We start from the raw sequence: 20,326 nt of genomic DNA, 5'->3' as shown, positions 1-20,326 counted from the left end.
ACTCTGTAGCATTAGAGAAGAACACACTTCTATCAGCTTTCAAGTGAATCTTAACAATAAACTTCAAATAGCTTTGTATGTAATTAAAAGTCAAGCATCAACCATTTACTCTTCTAAAGCGCACATCTGATTTATCAGTACTAAGCAGGAATGTCAATACTCAATATATCACCTGAAAAAAGTGAAAAATAATCTTCATTACACATTACAGTCTCCCTCTCAATAAGCAAGAAAGGAAATGCTCTTTTTACAACACTTCTGATCACTAATTTCACTTCAGGCATTATTAGAACAGTCTCTTACCTCAGTTTGACAACAAAAAAGATGAAGGATGGACTGGCTTGAAGCTGGAACATAACCTGCCCTCAAAACCCTTCTGTATCAGATTTGTTTTTTGACTTACTGTTCACTACCTGGTTAACAATGGTCAATACTAACCCCTTACTGTATGAGGAGATGCTGAGATACTACAGTCATGTATTACATTAGCAAGAACTGACTAAAAGAACTGTAGTCATTTTACCAGAAGCCAGATTTCCTCAATGTAATTATGTTTAAATGACAACAACACCGTTTCTTTATGAAGAAACTAGATGCAGCTTCTTGTCAATCCAGTTCTCCACCTCCCTTCACTTCTCCACAGAGATTCTTCCTTTAACTATTTTTCACTCCCAAGTGACAAGGTATTACCTATGCTTTTTGCCTTCACAGAAAACAACTTTTGAAACACCTAAGTTGCACGGATAAGTCGTGATTTATGGACAACTAACACACTACCATATTAGAATCAAAACTGCAACCAAAATAGGAAGTGGAAGTAGAAAGAAGTATGTGTTAAAAAGCCTATGTGTTCTTTCACTTTGAATTTAGGATAAGCATGTTAAACTGTTACATCTTCTGTTTTAAAGACGAGTGACATTAATTTTAACTGTGGCCATTGCTAACTTGTAAGTTATTCTTGGCTGAAAACAGCATTATTATTTGTAATACACATTTGCCTAATATATGGCCAGGCACATTTGTAATGAGACACCTTGTTGATGTTTCTGAAAACACACTCCTTTTTATGCATATGCAAACACATCTCCTTGCAAAACAGACTGCATTGTGCATTAGGACACAGGATGGCAGCTATTTATTTCACATTAGGGTGGAACTTAAACTCCTGACTAGATATTAACCAGGTGCCACTTTCCCAATGACTACAACAGCTCCACTAGTCCTAGGGAAGAATATTTATTATTTCAATTTACTGCACATAAAAATGAAAATTACTGCCTGTTTTTAAATCCTTTATCTAGTAAAATCCTTTATCTGCTAAGAAAGAAATCTGCACACTTTAGTGCCCTCCTATTAATGGAATGAATTGGGTGTCTGCGTTGTGGTGGCAGTGGTGAGCTGCAGAGATGACCTCTGTGAGAAGAGACCAGGGCTGCCCTATGCCGCACATGGCTGCTTCCAACCCCAAGAGGACCACAGTGAGGCAGATATTCCCCTACAGGCCAATGGAAAGCCCAAGCCCAGCTCCCAGTAGGAGCTTCGTGTGACTTTGTTTCCCATCATCCTACTCTGTTTTTTTTTGGCAATAGATTAAATTACCCCAAAGCATAGTCTGTTTTGCCTGTGATGGCAATTGGTAAGTGATCTTCCTGCTTTTATCTCAATCCACGAGTTTTTTTCTGCTTTATCTTCTCATTGTCTTGTTGAAGAGGGACCACAGAGTGTGTCTGGGTGCATGTCTGGTTGAGGCAGGGTTAACCAACCACAAAAGCACAAAAAAATGATGCTGTGACAAGCCACTCTTCACAGGAGGCTTTCCTTTACAAGCTTCTTTCTTTTAGACATTCCTACTGGGAAACCAGATATCTCAAATAATTTGGAAGAAATCCCAGAAGATTATTCTGTCGCAGCAACAGCCTGCCAAAGGCTCCAACTGCTTCTACATTCCATGAAAAGTAAAGGAACTGTTCTGAAGCTTCAGTTTTCCACCTACCATCCTTTGGAAACCTCTACTTCCTGAAAAATCCAGAACTACCACTTCTGGATTTTTCTCAGCTTGGCCTTGGACTAGTAATTTCAACCCCAGAACCCTTCACAAAGTAAGCCATGCTCTCCCAAAGTATCACAGATCTCCTTGTGTTTTTTGTCCTGCAGGGTTACAAGTCAAATTTCTTGGTAACATTACAGTAGATATTTTCCTTTCCAGTCTTTTATTCCTTAATGACCAAGTACTGCAATTGCGCGTACCAGAAACATGGTTCCTATCACCTCCAGAATGTGTCCTTTCACCTCCAGAATGAAGAATAGCTCTGTACTGCAAACTAGTGCACCAATGCATTAAAATGGCTCAAAAGAAACAAAGTTTTAGTACTTAAGAACATGAGTATAAAAGCAGAGAACTGTCATGTTTCTCCAAACATGGCTAGCTTGCTTGCACTATTTCAAGTTTGCTCAAGGCCACCAGCATCTTTTTGCCTCCAGCAAGTGATGCCAAGAGTAAGCTATTAGCCTATAAAGGCCTGCATTTCTAATTCTAATCCATACAGCTTCTTTCTCTCCTTGTATCTACAATGTCAGGATTTTCACATTAGCAAACAAACATCAAGTAGCATAGGGGAGAAAAGAAGTGTCTACTCTTTTTTCTGCTTGTCACCATGTCTATCTTCCCCAGACTGGAAAGAGATGACTGAAAGCACTACTGCAACACTAATGCAATACTATCAATGAAAGTATGTCAGCCACCTCACTTTAAATCCTTTCATCCTTCCTGGTGAACAGCACTTGTGTTAATCTACCCATGTTCCTGGCAGCAGCTTCCCCCAGTTTTTGCATTCAACTCCCACCTGCTATATTTTCTATCCTATCTCACACTTTTTCAAATTCAGTAATTTTTAATAAAGTTTATTCTTACCAGAGTCACTGACAGATTCATAATCCTTCCAAACTGATCAACATAGTAGACATTATCCTGGTACCAGGAATCAAGATGAAGATAATTATACATGCCAAAAGCACGCATGTGGTCAAGGGTATATTGATCATCACGAAGCTTCACTTCTGCTACAGCTGGTGGAGGTAAAAATAAAAACAAGAAAAAAACCAGAAAAAGACTATTTAAACATTTATTTATCATGTAATAATTGACAGTTCAAACATAACTTAAGAATAATTTTTCCATCCTTTGTCGACAGGTCTGGCTTATTTGAATAAAAACACATTATGCATACATAGTTTAAAATTTCACCATAAACTTGGAAAGCAGGTCATCCTCACTAAAGGCCAGTGCAGCCATTCACTGAGACCATGCAGCAACTATAACCATTAGTGGCCCGTGACGGTGGGCTCACCCTGGCTGGACACGAGATGCCCACCAAAGCTGCTCTGTCACTGCCTTCCTCAGCTGGACAAGGGGAAGAAAATATAACAAAAGGTACATGGGTCAAGAAAAGGACAGAGAGAGATCACTCACCAATTACTGTCATGGGCAAAACAGACTCAACTTGGGGAAATTAGTTTAGTTTATTACCAATCAAATCAGAGTCGGATAAAGAGAAGTAAAACCAAATTTTACAAACACTTTCCCAAACTCTTCCCTTCTGTCCAGGCTCAACTTCACTCCTGATTTATTCTACTTCCTTCCCCCACCTGTGGCACAGGAGGATAGGAAATGGGGGTTGTGAGCAGTTCACCACAAGTCATTTCTGCTGATCCTTCTTTCCCAGGGGAGGACTCCTCACACTCTTCACTTGCTCCAGCATGGAGTCTCTCCCACATGAAACAGAATCATAAAACAGGGTGGAAAAGGACCTTAAGTTCTTCATTAACTTCTCCAAATGGAGTCCTTTCCACAAGCTGCAGTTCATGAACTGCTCCAGCGTGGGTCCCTTCTATGGGTGCAGTCCTTCAGGCACAAACTGCTCCAGAGTGGGCCCCCCGTGTGGTCACAGCTCTTGCCAGAAACCTGCTCTAGCCCAGGCTCCTCTCTCCATGGGGCTGCAGGTCCTGCCAGGAGCCTGCTCCAGTGCAGGTCTGGGATCTCCACGGGCTGCAAAGGCACAGCCTGCCTCACCATGATCTGCACTATAGACTGCAGGGGAATCATTTCTCTGGTGCCTGGAGCACCTCCTGCCCTCCTCCTTTACTGACCTTGCCATCTGCAGAGCTGTTTCTCACACATATTCTCGTTCCTCTCTCCAGCTGCAATTGCTCCTGTGCAGTAACATTTCTTAAATGTATTATCCCAGAGACACTACCATCATCACTGATGGGCTCAGCTTTGGATCTATTGGAGATGGGGGAAGCTTCTGGCAGCTTCTCACAGAATCCATCCCTGAAATAAGCCAAAGTGGCACCAAAACTTCCAAGTAAGCTTTTTCAGTTGAAAGAAGCTGAAACGCTGGCTGTTCACTATTACAGTACCTTCTTCAAGGCAAGAAGCATGCTACCTGTGCTCATCCACTTGAGGAAGATTTTTCCAAATAGAAAACCTCGCCTCAGCTGCCAGTAATCAGAACTGGTCTTACCTAAGACAAGCCAAGTTTTTATCTAACCTATGCAGCTTTTTCTTCCTATTCCATACCTAGAGATCAAGCAGCTGTAGTTTCAACACCTAAAAATATGGAAAATCATCAAATTTCAGCCAAGATGTCAGTAAGTCTAGTCCATCCTTCTGCAAATAGTCTCAGACTGGAACTCCAGTTCACCCTCCAGTACAGTCATCCCAGGATCCTTAGCTTCCTTGCAGGAAGTTTATCTTGAACTTCACACAAGTAAAATCCTTTAGACAGTTTTAAGTAAACTCTGTCAGCCCATGACTATTAGCCTTTAAAACCAGAGTATGGGGAAAGCACCTCAAGGCTAATCCTTCTCACCACAACAGCTATTTTAATTCCTACTATTTTAGCTTCCACTTTCTTCTCTTTTCTGCTCAAAACCAGAGCAAAGCTATTTCCAATATTTCACTTCCATCCACACTCATATCAGGGGCCATTCACAACTCTATGTAACAGTCCCCATCTCAGATCTCTTACACTCTTTAGCATCTACTTAAAACCTACTGAAGAACCCGTAGTTTCCTCTGCTCTGCCAGAACACCCACTACAGCAACAGCAGATCATTTTGCAGTGCAATCAGTGGCACTGCATAGCTGTCACAAAACCATCTATCAGACAGTCACTAGATGGCTCAGTGAAAACTGACCCCATCACAGACATGGGCTATTAAGATAAGAGTGACTACAGGAAACTGTGCAAGATTATACTGCCTGATTAATAAAAACACCCAGTCACACTATGCAAAATGAGAGTATAATTATCAATTAGTCTCCTAATCACTGTTGATATTTGCAAGCCAACAGTATTAATTCCACTCAGCTCAAATCATTATTCACATTCACCACACAGGAGGGATTTCTGTACTCCTCCAATTAATAAATTACTGTTCCCTTGAAGAGCCAAGGCCCTTCAAAACAAGCTAGAATATCCACAAAGAACCCAGAAGAATATGCACCTTTCGTAGTGGAAAAGCCTGCTACCCATTCAAATTTCTACTTTTAATAATTAGAATATTTTGCAGTAAATTACACTAAAAAAAATTTACATTACAGTAAAAGATAGTAAAAGGATATGTTTGTTGTGAAAATGTTTTTAAAGCTGTTCATACAATCAAGCTTTATCACAGAGATAATTTTTCTAACATGACATGAGATGATGTGAATATTCTGCAAACAATTACAGACAAAATCAAATATAATCCAGGATAATTGTTTCCAGCGGAACCAAGTACATGTCATCTACTTCCTGTATAGTTAATTAACTGATCTTCTGAAATTAAATACACATGTGGAAGCATGTAAAGCTTTTTTTAACACAGAAAACCTAAAACTGTATTACTTCAGAAGGCCTTTCTTCTCTACTTCTCCCTCCTCACCCCCTTAGACATGTTGCTACTGTCAGAATTGTGACTGAAACACATAGTGAACATTCCAATTTAGATGCTTCCTGAAGCAAATGTACAACCTGCCAAGAAAATCACTGGAATAATACACTATTGGTTAGCTGACTAAAGTGATGAACTTTATAACCACAAATAAAGTTTTCTGCCTCGAGTTTTTTAGCCTGTAGTGCTGACACACCCTGACTAACAAGGGATCAGGAATACTGTACAATTGCAATATTGAATTAATTCTTCAGAAACAGGAGTCAGAAACTATACAATATATATGGGCAATTTTAAACCAGGAACTCAAACAAATCTGTACTGCACTGTCATAAAACACTTTAAATAAGTTTATCAACTGCCTGCAGAATGTATCATGTATACAGCTCTCTGCCAAGGAGAAATAATTAGAGTAACTATTCCATCCTCAATTAATTGAAATCCATTCTGTGATCAAGTGAAATGTGTGCACAAATGCCATCTGCTATCACATACCATGTGCTCAGATAGTTTATAGGAGATTTTACACTAGGATGAAGTTCATTCCTTCCTTTCTACAGCCTTCCAGGTTCAAGTTTTCTTGATGGTCCTTGGAAAAATGAGAAAACCAACAGAGCTGAGTGCAGAATAATGAAGGACAAAAGAGAAAAGAAATAGAGACTTTTAATAAAGGAAATTCAGGAAAAAAAAGAGGTTAATATAAATGGAAAAAAAGAAATACTTCAATCAGATCACCACCTTATTCAGTCACACAGTTTTGCCTGGTTTTGTTTGGTCAGGATTTTTTTGCTTATTTTTGCTGTTGTTAGGTTTATGGTAGGGTTTGTTGTATGGGTTGTTCTGTGTGCTTTGTTTGGGGAGTTGTGGTGTGTTTTTTGGGGGGAGGGGTCGTTTGTTTAAGAGCCTAGCACTGTGCTCTTCATTTTTTGGAGGTTCAATTAACAAGCAGCAGTTAATGACAGCAATTCAACAGAATGATGCATGGCCTCCTTCAAGTTTGATAAATCTGCATTACTAAAACCCAAGAACATTGATTCATACTCTGTCATACCCAAAAAGAGACCAAATATACAGAATGTATAAATTATATTGCATCTTTCAATATTATTTCTCAATAACCCTGGTTAGGTGGGATATTTCAGACTAGTACAAAGAAAATGATGCCACTTTTCTAGAAGTGTATTTATCTTCAGTTTCATGCTTGAAAAAAAAGTAATTTGACTCAACTTAGTTCAAAGATAATTCAGCAAAGAGTTTCACACATGTCACCTTTACCTAAAAGAAAAAGCACTAAATGCAAAGGAACTCATAAGAAACAACAGGAGTGAGACATCTCTGATCTAAGTGGATATTATAATTATTACTCTGCACTGAGGAAAAAAAGCTCCTCTGAATAAAAAACACTATCAAGAGATATACTTTAAATAAACAGAGAAGTCTTATATCTGCTACCAAATATGATATAGCATAACTGAAAAAAAAAAAGGAAAACTAGTGCAGAATGCTTCCTCTATCCCCCATTTTTAGATGTTTTACTGAATACATCAAAACAACTTTACAAAACTGGAAAATATGTAAAACAATTATATCAACATATTATTTTGATGCATCGAATGTTATAGGCTTGTATGCCATAGTTTGATCTGCAATGCCACCCAGTGGCAGTAATTCAGTATTTCATATAAATTTATAACCTCATGGAAGAGCTTAATTTATTTTCTAGTATCAGCATTCAAAGATCTTTCTAACCCTGCATTAATTCTTTTTTTTTTTAATATCAACAAATATCCTCTTATTGTTAATGGCAGCATCATCTCATTGCTGCTGTTGAGTAAAAGTACAAGGCTTGGTTATTCTACTGCAGTACCTGTAACAGACTAAACACAAAATGTTCCTGTTTTAATAAACACCTAGCTCGCTGAAAACAAGCACAGGCTGACAGATACTCTGTAGCAAAATATTTTCCCTAATCATAGTACTTACACAACCATTAAGTAAATATTATCTATCACGCAAAAAATTAAACAAATAAATTGAACAAGATCCAAAAACTTGCAAGACATTTGTGAAAGTATCAGTACAGCTGATAGTTCAGTGAACTACAGATATGGCTCACAGTTTCTTAGTATTTCTCATACATAGAAGACTTTCATTCTCTAATCATTTTTTCAAATGGACATGGAAAACACAAACGGAAACTGCTATAAATGTTTGAAATTGAGTATTGTGTGCAGTTCTGGTGTCCTCAACATAAAAAGGACATGGAACTGTTAGAACAAGTCCAGAGGAGGGCCACGAGGATGATCAGGGGACTGGAGCACCTCCTGTATGAAGATAGGCTGAGAAAGTTGGGGCTGTTCAGCCTGGAGAAGAGAAGGCTGCATGGAGACCTCATAGCAGCCTTCCAGTATCTGAAGGAGGCCTATAAAGATGCTGGTGAGGGACTCTTCATTAGGGTTCATGGCAGAGGGGGTTGGAACTAGATGATCTTAAGGTCCTTTCCAACCCTAACTATTCTATGATTCTATGAAATGCATCAGTACCTTTGGCTCCATAATTACTCCTAGACACAAATTATATTCATGTGGTATTAGTAATACAACTACTTTTCACTTAAGCAGAATGAATGAGCAACTATGTTTCACAGAAGTAGAGACCCTTTGGTCATAACAGGCTGCAAGCAGAGCAGGCATTCATCAACACCTTTTTTATTTTTAAAAGTGACAAAAAACCTGTAAATGCACATAATCAAAGGAACATACTCTCTGCATGCTCTCCTGGCTTGCAACAGGAGTTCCATGTTTGAGTGAATGTTTACTATGCCTTTCAGCTGTTATGGTATGATCATAGAATAGTTTGGGTTAGAAGTGACTTTCAAAGGAGGTGCTCCATCCCTCTGATCATTTTTGTGGCCCTCTTCTGTACCCTCTCCAACAGGTCTGTGTCTTTCCTGTACTGAGGACTCCAGAGCTGAATGCAGTACTGCAGGTGAGGCATGGTGCATGTTTTTTGATATGAATAACAGTTCTGCCAAATAGACAAAATCAGAGGAAAGGCATGAGGGAAACCCACAACTGAGTAACTTCTAAGCCTCTGAAAAAAAAAGGAATCAAGTTACATCTGATCAGTGGAAGTCAAGAGCGAGGTTTTCATTCCTTTAAAAACTACGTGCATCTTAAGTCATGGTCCTTGTTGGAGACAAGAGTCTGTCCCACAGCCACTGACTGCTCTGGGCTCTGCTGAGTTCAGATCAGGGCAGAAGAGGAAGACATTCTTTCTTCCCTCCCAAAGGTTCAGTGGTTTAAAAGAAAGGCCATACAAGGCTCAATACAAAGGAATTACTAGGAAATAAGTTATGAGAACAAATTAAGAAAATAAAAATACACAAAACTTAGGATGAAGAGTTAGGAATTAAACATGTAACAGTGTGGGACTCATTACTAGTTAAACCATGTTCCCAGGATTAGAGATGAGAAAGGAGTAATGACTGTGAAAGTTTAGACTAACTAGGACAGAATAGGTAGGAGCAAGGAAGAAATAAAAGATGAACATGCAAATCCCAGTATTTAAAAGGGAACGCAAGATCCCAGAATTTCACCATTCATCACTGTGACCTTGTATTTAAGATATTCACTAGAAAATTCCCCTCTAGTACAGATCTAATAAAATAAATATATTAAATAAACATTTTAAAATTATTTCTGCTGCACGTCTGACCACAGCAAATTCCTGGCAACTGCAGTTTGAAACTTAAAGGCAAACTGGAACTTAATACTAACTTTTACACAATGGTCAGAAAATGAAGCTCACTGTAGCCCCAGGAGCATGACAACCAACAGAAGTTGCCCCGCAGTACCATGTTGTCGTGGTTTAAAACCAAGTCCGCACAGCTCGTTCACTCGCTCCCCCCCTCGCTTCCCCGACTCCCGGAGAGTTAGGAAGGAGAATCCAAAGAATGTAGCCCCCACGAGTTGAGATAAGAACCGTTTAATAGCTAAGGTATAACATAAATCACTCCTGCTACTACTACAAACAATAATGATAAAGCAAATAACGAGTGAAGAGAATACAACACCTCACCAGCCACCGACCCATAACTCACCCCACCCTGCCCGACCGAACACCGACCGATACCCCCCCATCCCCCAGAGCTCCAGCTCTTCCGTGTCTCTCCCGGTTACATCCTGGGTATGATGTGCTATGGTACGGAATACTTCTTTGGCTAGCCTGGGTCAGGTGTCCTGTCTCTCCTTCCTCCCGGCCTCCCCTCCTCCCTGGCAGAGCATGAGCTCAGAAAAAGGCCTTGGACAAACCAAACATTTCAACAGTAACTCAAAACATGCTTGCTATCAGCAACCGTTCTCAGCCCAAAAGTCAAAACACAGCACTGCACCAGCTACCAAGAAGGAGAATAATGACTGCTATTGCTCAAACCAGGACACATGTGCTGCCATCCACCTGCTCCAGTAGTAGAAGCCTGCACCAACTCCATGTGCCAACTTCTTTCAGTCATTTCAGTTTACAGCTAGCAGTGAAATTCATAAAAATGGTTAAATATAAAAACATAGATGAAATATCAAAGATTAAAACCCTAATGCTTAATATGCAAGCTTGTATTAACACTGCATTAATACTTCAACTTCAATTGAGTTAATTCAGTTCTACTTTAAGAATAAGTACCTATTTCTATATATTATTATATATTCAAAGCGCTTCAAAGCTCACATGCTCATTTTACTGCCATGAAATTTGGGATGCCACACAGGCAGAACTCCAAATCTCAGGTCATTTGAGACAAGGATTCCTGAAATCGTTTCCTGAAAAACAAACAAAAAATCCAATGGCCTTTTTACATTAATCTTCCATATTCTACCTTGCATTTTGCACACAGTTGAGAATAAAATCAGAAATTAGTCATGCTGACAGTGTTCCTAAACATGTGACATTTATTTCAGCTATTGTACTTTGCTCACTCTCACTTTGAGGAAATTAAAACTCTTCACTCATTAACAAGTATTAATTTAATGACATACAGACTACCAAGTTCTTCATTATGCTCCTCAGACTTCTAATCTTCTCACAATGTGCTGGAAAGCAGAAGTCCTTGGCCTTCTAACACAGTATTAACTTCTTCTCTCTGGCAGTAATTTGAAAAAACTATGGCCTACACACCACACCCTGCTTCTACAACTCAACCCATTATTCCTGCATAACATAAAACTCAAGTTGTGAAAGGATGCCCTCAGTTTTATGCATACATATTAGACAGGAAACATAAAGTTCAGGTATAGAACATCCCTGTATTGTGAAAAAAAAACTGCCTTGGAGTAAGAAAAAAAACAGCAAGGAGAGAGCACCAGCTGTATGCCTAAGAGCAAGCTGGAATATCGATAAACAAAACATCTAGAAAGGTATCTGAGTCTTCTGTCACACAGGTTACTGAAGCTATTACATAAAATATCTGAATAGACAAGAAGTGTCTAGATCCATCTCTCCATTAGCAACTCCATCATTCAAGAAGTTTAATAAGAATCTGTAAACCTCACCTACTGAGAACAGGTGCACAACTGACTACCCAAGAACCACAAAGCTATCTAACAACAGGCAGAGTACCAAATAAAGGGCAAACTAAGAGGCTGTACGTATGCCACACTAACTGCTGCCATCTTTGACACAACTGTAATACACTCCTAACACACATTCTCTAACTCGTATTTGGACTGCCTTTTGAAAGGGGACACCTAAATTAGTCTTACAGTAAAAAATGTCAAAGTATATAACAAAAATGTTACTCTTTTTGAATTTTCCAGTCCTATGACAGATGCACATACAGTATCACCTCACCTTCATTCACTCCCACAATACACAGTTCACACACAGCTTCACATTCTGCCCACAATTCAAAATGGCAAACACACCTTTCTGATCCACTAATAATGCCATGTATTTAACACAAACCAAAGTAAGAAGTAACAGCTAGCTCTGTAGACAGGCACATAAATCAGCAGACATACAGAGGTTGAGATCAGTCCACCCAAACTGTATATTACTGTCTCAGATTCTTTAAAAATTAAAAAAAAAAAGTAATTCATCCACCTACAAAGCCCATACCTTTATTTAGGTGTTTTTGTAGGTGGATGAGAGATTTTAGGGGGCATGGCTAAGGCTGTAAGAACATTCTTCTCAGCAAATTAGTCCATTAATGGACCAGTACCTCAAATGTTACTCATAACACTTAACAGAAAAAGCAAAGCACGGAATAAACAACCCTTACATCCTCATCTGAACTGTGGGCAGAGAAAGAAAGTAAAAACGCTACCTGCTGAGGTCTGTAGGAAATAACTGATTTTATACATGCTTCTATAAATCACCTGCACTTCATCACACTCACATGTTCCCTGCCATTGTGAACACTACTGCGTGTGTACAAGGCTAAGCCAGATTTATCACACAGATTTCCTTACTCATTCAGAAACAGAGTTCAAACTCACAGGGGCAGGCCATTGTAATGCAGTGATGTGATAACAGCCTGAAACCTTGGTCCACCACGGAGCTGGGTGTACATACTGGGACACCAAAGTCAACGGTGCTGCCAATTGTAAAGAGAGCAACTAAGAGGAAAAGCCAGGTATGCCAACCGCCGGCCGTTCCGACCCAGGACAGGCGTGCAAGTCGCCCCGCACAGCGGGCCGGGCTGTCCCCCGCTCGGGCCACACCGCCCCCAGCTCGGGCCACGCCTGCAACGAGGGCCGCTGCGCCTGCCAGAGAGCACCACAAGAGAACCCCCCAGGCCACAGGGCGGTCTCACCAGCCCAGCCGCGCCGCCCCACTCCTCACCCGCGTCGAGCTCCAGCTGGTAGCAGGCCAGCGGTTCCAGGGACAGCTTGTAACCCTCGAACTTGGGGTCCAAGAGCAGGCGCTTGACCTGCAGAGAGCAGTGAGCAGCCATGCCGCGACACCGGGAGCAGCTCAGCGCAGAGGCACGAGCTACCGCGCAGCACCACGGGACCGGGACTGCGGGGCGTGCCGGGAGCTGTAGTCCCCAGAAGCACTTCCTGTCGGCGCCAGAGCTGTGCCGTTGGGGCCTGGCTGTGCTGTGCAGTGTTGGGTGAGCCGGTAGCGATGGATCGTGGCCTGTTGGGGCCTTTCCCAGTGCTCGCAGCTCCGATTCGGCCGCGGGGGGAGTCCGGGAGGGTGGGCGAGAGAGGCGCAGAGTGGGGGAAGGCGGGGGGGAGAGGAAGTTTCTGGATGCGGGAAGGCCGCGCCCGCTTCAGCGGGTCGGTGAGCTACCGGCGCCCTGGAGCGAGGCGCCCGGCCCGGAGAGTGCTGTTCTGGTGCTGATGCCGGGGATCCCTCCGGTCGTTAGCAGCGGGCGCGGTGCTGCCTGTAGCTGTGCGAGTGACTTTCCTTTTGTTGTGTTAGTGACACGGATGGTGGTCAGCCCCTCTTACGTTCCGTGTCGTTTGTGACAAACCGGGACTTCCAACATGAACAAAGATGCCCAGATGAGAGCAACCATTAACCAAAAGCTAATAGAAACAGGAGAGCGAGAACGGTAAGCAGGCTTCTGATTCCGTGCCACCATGAAGCTAAAAATACCATCGAACATGAGCCATTCCTAGAAGTAAAGATTAACTAAAGTTAACACTAAATTCTGCAAATACCTGCGTGTGAAAGCCTTATGTATTATGTAAAGCTGTATTAAAAATCTCTTATTTTTGCCTTTTGAGCAGTTTTATGTTAGTTTTGCACTTGAAAAGGGGAGACAGCAAAATGAAGGAGGGGGTGGTTGGCTTATGAACTCTTAAACTTATTCTCAAACTCTTAGCTTTTTCTTATTCTGGCATTTTTTTTTTGTTGGAAAGCTCTTGGTTCTTATACAGATCGCCATTAAATGCACTTGTTGCAGTTAAATCTTGTTATTTCTTGATAAAGAGAATGAGACAAAGCTTCCCTATTTGATTTTCTCCTGTGTACTTGTCTCTTGTTAAGGAAATAAATATGCAACGGAACACAGAAAACAGCACTTGTGCAAGTCATTCTAGAGATCCCGATAGAGGCAAACAAGTGAATTATGTAGTGTGGTGTGGCAGCTAGGTTTTGGCCTTTTTTTGTCTCTTAAGTCTGTTTTATTTGCAGTATAGTTACATATCATTAGCAGGCTTATACTTTGGGTTGGAAGGGACCTTCAAAGCTCATCCACTCCAATCCTCCTGCAGTGAGAAGGGACATCTTCAAATAATCAGGTTGTCCAGAACTACATCCAGCCTGGCCTTGAATGTCTCTGTGGATGGCACATCCACCACCTCTCTGGGAACCTGTGCCAGTATTTTACCGCCTTCATTGTAAAAACTTCTTTCTCACGACCAGCCTGAATCTCCCTCTTTTAGTTTAAAACCATCACCCCTCGTCCTGTCACAATGGCTCCTGTTAAAAAAAGTCTCTCCCCAGCTTTCCTGTAGGCCCCTTTAAAGAACTGAAAAGCCACAATAGGGTCTCCCTGGAGCTCCTCCAGGCTGAACAACCCCAACTCTCTCAGCCTTTCCTCATAGGAGAGGTGCTCCATCCTTCTTATCATTTTTGTGGACTTTCTCTAGACCCTCTCCAACAGGTTCATGTCTTTCCTGTGCTGAGAACTACAGAGCTGCACACAGGACTCTGGGTGGTGTCTCAGCAGAGTAGAAGGGGGAGAATCATCTCCTTTGACCTGCTGGCCATGCATCCTCATCATAATTTCACTAATAACACCATGCACCAAAAGCTCCATTTCCTTTATTTCTCAAGGCCTGTATGAGGAGTCTTCTCCCTAGATCATTGAATAGTCCTGTGCCCAGTGTAACCTTTCATAGACATGGTGTCTACACTGTGCTGCTCCTTTCCTGCTTGTGACCATCCCATTGGAGATTGCACTCTCATCCCATTGGAGAGCTTCGGCAGAGCAAGCAATTTCTTGAAATGGTATTGGGAACTATTTTAGTCTAAGTGAGAAGAGTTTTGTCAGGACATCAAAAGCTGTATTATAAGCAAGTTTTATCAGAGCCTTTCTATGATCAGTACTAATTTTCACTTTCTTAGCTAGCTTTCAATAGTCTCTATTGATACATGGAGTAGATGTACCATTGCAGCAGATTGTTGTGAGTCTTGTCCATTTTAACGCCCAAATCCTTTTTACTTATGCTTACAATTGCTGACCGCATTAGGAAGATACATGGTCCCTTTGTCTTCACTCAACATGAAGTAAAGCGTAACTGGGAAGAGAAACCTGCTGTTGAAAACACTTGTATGGAATTCTTTTAGAGGGGAAGAGGGAAGGTTTTCTTTTGAAGGCCTGTTTTCAGGTGAAATATTTTAACTTTTAAAGTTAGCATATGTATGCTAACAGAGTAGACCTGAGCAGTTCAAGTGACTCAAGGGCTTCTACCTCTTTTCTGTGGCTGCAGCATCAACACTGCCTGAAAGAAACACTGTGAAATTAGCTTGTGAGCTACCAACTCCTCTCAGTGCAACATGATAAACTAAAATTAGTACTCATTCGGGTTAGGGTTTACATGCTGGTCAGCTGTTTCGGCTGCTGGTCTGGGAGTTCTGTTGTGGATAGGAATTGTAGATGTAATTGTCATCCTGAAGCATCGTTAAGCTGTTGGGAATGTTTGCCGTTCCTAACAAGTTTGTATATTGTCTTAACAGCCTTAAAGAGTTGCTTAGAGCCAAATTAATCGAATGCGGCTGGAAGGATCAGCTGAAGGCACATTGCAAAGGTAACAGTGGTCAAATAACTAATGTTCTTTGTAATCAACTGAGGTTCTGGCCAAGTAAAAGTCCCAGATGAAGGCTTTGCTATGTAACACTCAATTTAAACAAGACATGAGCAAGAGGAAGGTATCCCTGGCAATTGGTTTTGCATGCAAAAAGCAGCTTGCCAACTTGGACACTTCTTTTCTGATCTGAACTTTCTTAAGTTCAGGAAGAAAAGTCTTGGAATTGATTCCCTACATATTCATGATGATACAGCTTTTTGTTTTGAGAGAGATGACTTCCTTACCACTGGAGAATAAAAAAAAAAAGATAGAGGAAGATGGAGCAAATACAGTGGTATGCAACTTAACAGCTTGAAAGAACTCTGTTTGCATATGGGAGACGAAGTACATGTGTACTCTTTCCAAGTACAGTTCTTGAAAGTAAGATCATCTACTTAGATGGGAGAAAAGCTGATGAATCTCTAGATACCTGAATCTTTAGTTCTGAGTTAAGTATTGAGCATTGCTACAATTTACTGGCTTGTAAATTGTATGAGATTTGCAAATAGTATTTCAGCAGCCAGGAATACTACCACATGATGAAATTTCCTTAAAGCAAATAACAAATCCCTGGAGCTTTTGCTTTAGTTCTGATTTGGTCTGTTATGCCCAGCTACTGAATATTCCATCACAAAGCTTTTCTTTTTATAGGGCTGAGTGTGTTAAATTGTTTTCATAGGTGGATTTGCAGAAAAGGCTGAAATGATCCATGCTGGCAGTTGTCTGCCTGATACCACTGCCAGAGGTTCCCCATTTCAGTAGTACAGGTAGTGAAAGGGATGTTTATCTGCCTTCTCAACTTTATATACTCTGCTATAGGAAAGTCATGTAAAATGTTTGGTTTATATTAGTATTTTGAACTGTAACTGCAAGCAGAACTTCATTTGTCCCTATTAAGGGCCTAACAGCCTCCAAAGAAAAGGAGAGGAATTGGGAGTGAGGGTCTGTTGTTGTTATTGTTGGGCTGGGGGTTTTGGGGTGGTTTTTGGTAGTTTGTTCTAGGTCTTCTTGCCCCTGTGGGTTACAGCCAATAATTGAGCAATCGAGGATTATCTTCAACAGGAAATTCAACCAAGAAAAACGGTTTACTAATAGTTCATGTGATGTCAGTTCAGAAAATGGATTTAGTATCTTGAACAATCAGTCCTATGGATACAGTTAAAAACGTTCACATTTCCACAAAAAAAATCAGGTTTATGCTGCTGATTGGAAGTTTTTTCTCAGCATTGACTTTGCATTTTTAGGTCTTCAAGGTACTATAAGTAAGAAGTTGTTTAAATGCTGGTATGCATTAATCATACAGCATATCAATCTAGCTTTTGCTGTAGATGCGTATCTTCTTTCAGATATGCTTTTTTACTTTGCTGAAATATAGATGTGTTATTTAAACCAATCAGGAATAGTGAGCATTTACTGTCTCTGTGTTCTCCCTTGCTGTATGTTCCAAAGTCTTTTTCCAACTGCATCTCTTTCTCCCTGTCATGTAAATAACGTGTTTGAAGAGATAAGCGCTACAACACTCAAGCAATACAGACACCTGGTAATGCTCAGATAAGCTTAAACTGTGTTGTGTTGGATTCTAAAATATGAGCTGATCAAGATGCATCAGTAATTCCAAGTTCCTATTGTTAAACCCATGGTCTGAATGAGAGGCTAAATCTAGTGTGCAATGCAGTAGGCACTGAGTTACATTTAGGTCACATGCTACTTTATATCCTCTGATGACCTATGTTTGCAGGTTTTGTCTCTTAATCATTGACATAGGTTTTGTCTTCTAATTAATGTGCTAAAAGACTTTAAAATATCGTTCTTGATCTTCCCCAGATGTTATTAAAGAAAAAGGATTAGAGCATGTTACTGTTGACGATTTGGTGGCAGAAATCACTCCCAAAGGCAGAGGTAAGAAAATGTAAACATGAATGTGTTAGGACATATAAATATACCATTTTAAATGGGAAAAATATCGATCTGCTATATGAGAATCAAGTAGCTTCAGTTACATTCAGGTATTAACAGAATTGCAAGAACAAAAAAAGAATAGCTGTTATGAAAGGTCGATATTAGCTTATTTTCCATGTTGTCCTGCTTTTTTACTTCTTGCTTTCTTATTTGTGTTTCAGCCTTGGTACCAGACAGCGTAAAGAAAGAACTCTTGCAAAGAATAAGAACATTCCTTGCCCAGCATGCCAGTCTTTAACTTTGACATTCACCTAGGACATTGTCTCTATATTATGTCAGTCATGTCAGGATTGGAATGCAGTTTACATACTTACGGATGATGAGTTGAAGTTCCTTTGCACTGCATTGATTTCTTAAACTCGGTGTTACTTTAATAAAAAATTTTGTGGATTTGTGCTTATAAGGCTCTTCTCTGTGTCAGTGCACTGTGATATGGCATCACCTGTTGTTGGTTTTAATAAGCCATAATTTTATATGGTTGTGCAGAATTGCTCAAATTTTCAAAAAAAAGAAGCAAGGTTAATAAGCATATGACGTAGAAATACAGAGGGGGAAAGAAGTCTGTGGAAAATGGGATATGACATACTACTGAGCGTATCCTTTCTAATTTTCTGAGTAAGTAGCTGGATGGCATGAAGAAGTTAAGACTACATGAAACAGTTGGTGGCATTCGTCCCAGTACTTTGCTTTAGAGTGAGTGGTTTCAAGTCCACAATTTCTGTTGTAAGTATTCACGCAGTAATTCATAAGAGGTTAAATTTTTCAAGCAAAGACAGTTGTATCTCTTCACATTTACTTCAATTAGAGAGTCACTATTCTGATGCACAACAACTACTGTTTTCTAGCTTTGCCTGTGTTACTGGTAATTAAAAATTATGTTGATCTTTAGGGCATTTAGAAATTTAAGCGTAATACAATAATTTGCCAACATAAGTCTCTTTGAATTCTTTTATCGGTATCTGCAACATCAGCCAGGTTTATAAATGGCTGCAAAAATAAAGCTGATGAATAGAGAGAATTGGGAAAGGGGCTTTGAAGTGAACATTCAATTTTTGCCAGCTTCAATTTGAGGCCTCTAACAGATGATGAAGTGGAGGAGAAGCATGAGCAAAAACTGATGGAGCAATTAGACACTGCTGTGACTCAGCCCCTGTGAAAAGTTAATTGACTCAATGTTAATCTCTATGCTCCTAATTACAAGAATACTCTCAAAATTGTCACTTAGAGTGGGGCTCAGGAAGCTGTGCCTGCTCCCATGGATTTGTGGATTTCATTTCCCAGTTGTTGCTGCGAGCACTTCCCCAGGGATCCTACTGGGAGAACCTACTGGGAGAACTCATGCATGGGGTGTACAATGCCTGCACCTCCTGGTTCCTTGGCTGTGGATGAGAAAAATAATGTGCTCTTGTTCATAGCAAAGCGCTGGGTGCTCACTGGAAGGCAGGTTGTGGATGGGCTGAGCTCCCCCCTGCACAGGGATGGGGCAAAACAGCAGTGCAGGGCTGTTGGTGCCAGGCTGTGAGTGTTCAGTTACCGCCTCTGCTCAGTCTGAGCTGGGCAACAGATGTGAGAGAAGAGTCCAGCAACAGCTGAAGGTGGTTATCGTTCCTCTGGCAGTAGACAAAAGTCAGTCCAAACTGGGCAATACTGACTGTCAGTGAGTGGGACAAGACATAATCAGTCATCAACACCTTTTGTCTACACAAGACCAAGTTCCTGCTGAGACTGGAAGATGGCAGGAGCCAGAACTGGGGTCTGTTGCAGGACAGATTCCCCTTCTGAGAGCCTGTGCTGTGCTGTTTTAAAACTATCTTCCTCCCAGGTTGAGCCCACTTGCCGTATGTCATTGTCTTTACTAAATAAAGGTGGATGTCAGAAGAAAATTCTTTCTTCCACTTAAAAGTCCATCCTACTTTTAAAATACTTATTCGCATTAATCCCAGCAAGCAACTGAGCCCCACACAGCCACTCACTCGCTTCCCTCAGTGAGATGTGGGAGAGAACCAGAAAGTTGAAAGTGAGAAACTCATGGGCTGAGATAAGAGTTTAACAGGTAAAGCACAAGCCTTACATGCAAGCAAAGCAAAGCAAAGCAAAGAATTCACTCACCACTTCCCATGGGCAGGGAGGTGTTCAGCCATCTCCAGGAAAGCGGGGCTTCATCATGCGTAACAGTTACTTGGGAAGCCATCATTCTGAACTTCCCCTCCTCCTTCCCCAGCTTTTCATGCTGAGCATGACCCTGTATGGTGTGGGATATCCCCTGGATCAGCTGGGGTCAGCTGTCCTGGCTGTGTCCTCTCCCAACTCTGTGTGCACCCACAACCTACTTATTAGTGGGATGAGGAGCAGAAAAAGTTTTGACTCTGTGCTAAGCACTGCTCAGCAGTAACTAAAGAGTCTCTGCATTATCAACACTGTTCTCATCACAAATCTAAAATGTATTAGCTTCTGTGGAAAAAGCCAACCATACCCCAGTCAACATCAGCACAGTATGTTAATTCAAAGTTTGATTTCTGCAACTTCATTTGCAATGGATATGTTCTGTTTGAATTGCATATATGTATATTTATACTTAGCTCTTCATTCTATAATGATTTTCCCAACGCTAGTAACTGATGGAATACAGAATG

General features: G+C 40.9%; 2 protein-coding genes across 3 annotated transcripts in view; one reads left to right on the top strand and one right to left on the bottom strand.

The window, feature by feature from the left end:
* Window positions 1-12,926, bottom strand: part of NUDCD1 (NudC domain containing 1) — a 37,483-nt gene extending 24,557 nt beyond the window's left edge. Inside the window, exons 1-2 of one of the 2 annotated variants that reach the window (XM_031050533.2) lie at window positions 12,775-12,926; window positions 2,912-3,066 (exon numbers count right to left, since the gene is read on the bottom strand). In XM_031050533.2, coding sequence (XP_030906393.2) covers window positions 2,912-3,066; window positions 12,775-12,886 — 267 coding nt within the window. In that variant the 5' untranslated portion in view covers window positions 12,887-12,926. Of the gene's footprint in view, window positions 1-2,911; window positions 3,067-6,432; window positions 6,512-12,774 lie in introns of those variants that run through there. The other variant, XM_034063777.1, reaches the window with a different exon arrangement.
* Window positions 12,927-12,951: 25 nt separating this feature from the next.
* On the top strand, window positions 12,952-18,093 carry ENY2 (ENY2 transcription and export complex 2 subunit). Its single transcript, XM_005150927.3, has 5 exons — window positions 12,952-13,045; window positions 13,360-13,492; window positions 15,625-15,695; window positions 17,559-17,633; window positions 17,855-18,093. Exons 2-5 carry the CDS (start codon window positions 13,425-13,427, stop codon window positions 17,929-17,931), a joined length of 291 nt encoding a protein of 96 aa, XP_005150984.1. The 5' UTR covers window positions 12,952-13,045; window positions 13,360-13,424; the 3' UTR covers window positions 17,932-18,093.
* The last annotated feature ends 2,233 nt before the right edge of the window (window positions 18,094-20,326 follow it).

Source organism: Melopsittacus undulatus, chromosome 1, assembly GCF_012275295.1.
Source record: "Melopsittacus undulatus isolate bMelUnd1 chromosome 1, bMelUnd1.mat.Z, whole genome shotgun sequence".
Taxonomy (NCBI): domain Eukaryota; kingdom Metazoa; phylum Chordata; class Aves; order Psittaciformes; family Psittaculidae; genus Melopsittacus; species Melopsittacus undulatus.
This window is presented reverse-complemented; position numbering and strand designations above follow the sequence as displayed.

What these genes read in the sequence shown, in the direction of transcription:
- ENY2 (XM_005150927.3), top strand. Translation starts at nt 13,425, where the DNA reads ATGAACAAAGATGCCCAGATGAGAGCAACCATTAACCAAAAGCTAATA. An exon ending in GCTGAAGGCACATTGCAAAG is followed by an intron (nt 15,696 to 17,558) that starts GTAACAGTGGTC and finishes GATCTTCCCCAG; the next exon opens with ATGTTATTAAAGAAAAAGGA. An exon ending in AATCACTCCCAAAGGCAGAG is followed by an intron (nt 17,634 to 17,854) that starts GTAAGAAAATGT and finishes TTTGTGTTTCAG; the next exon opens with CCTTGGTACCAGACAGCGTA.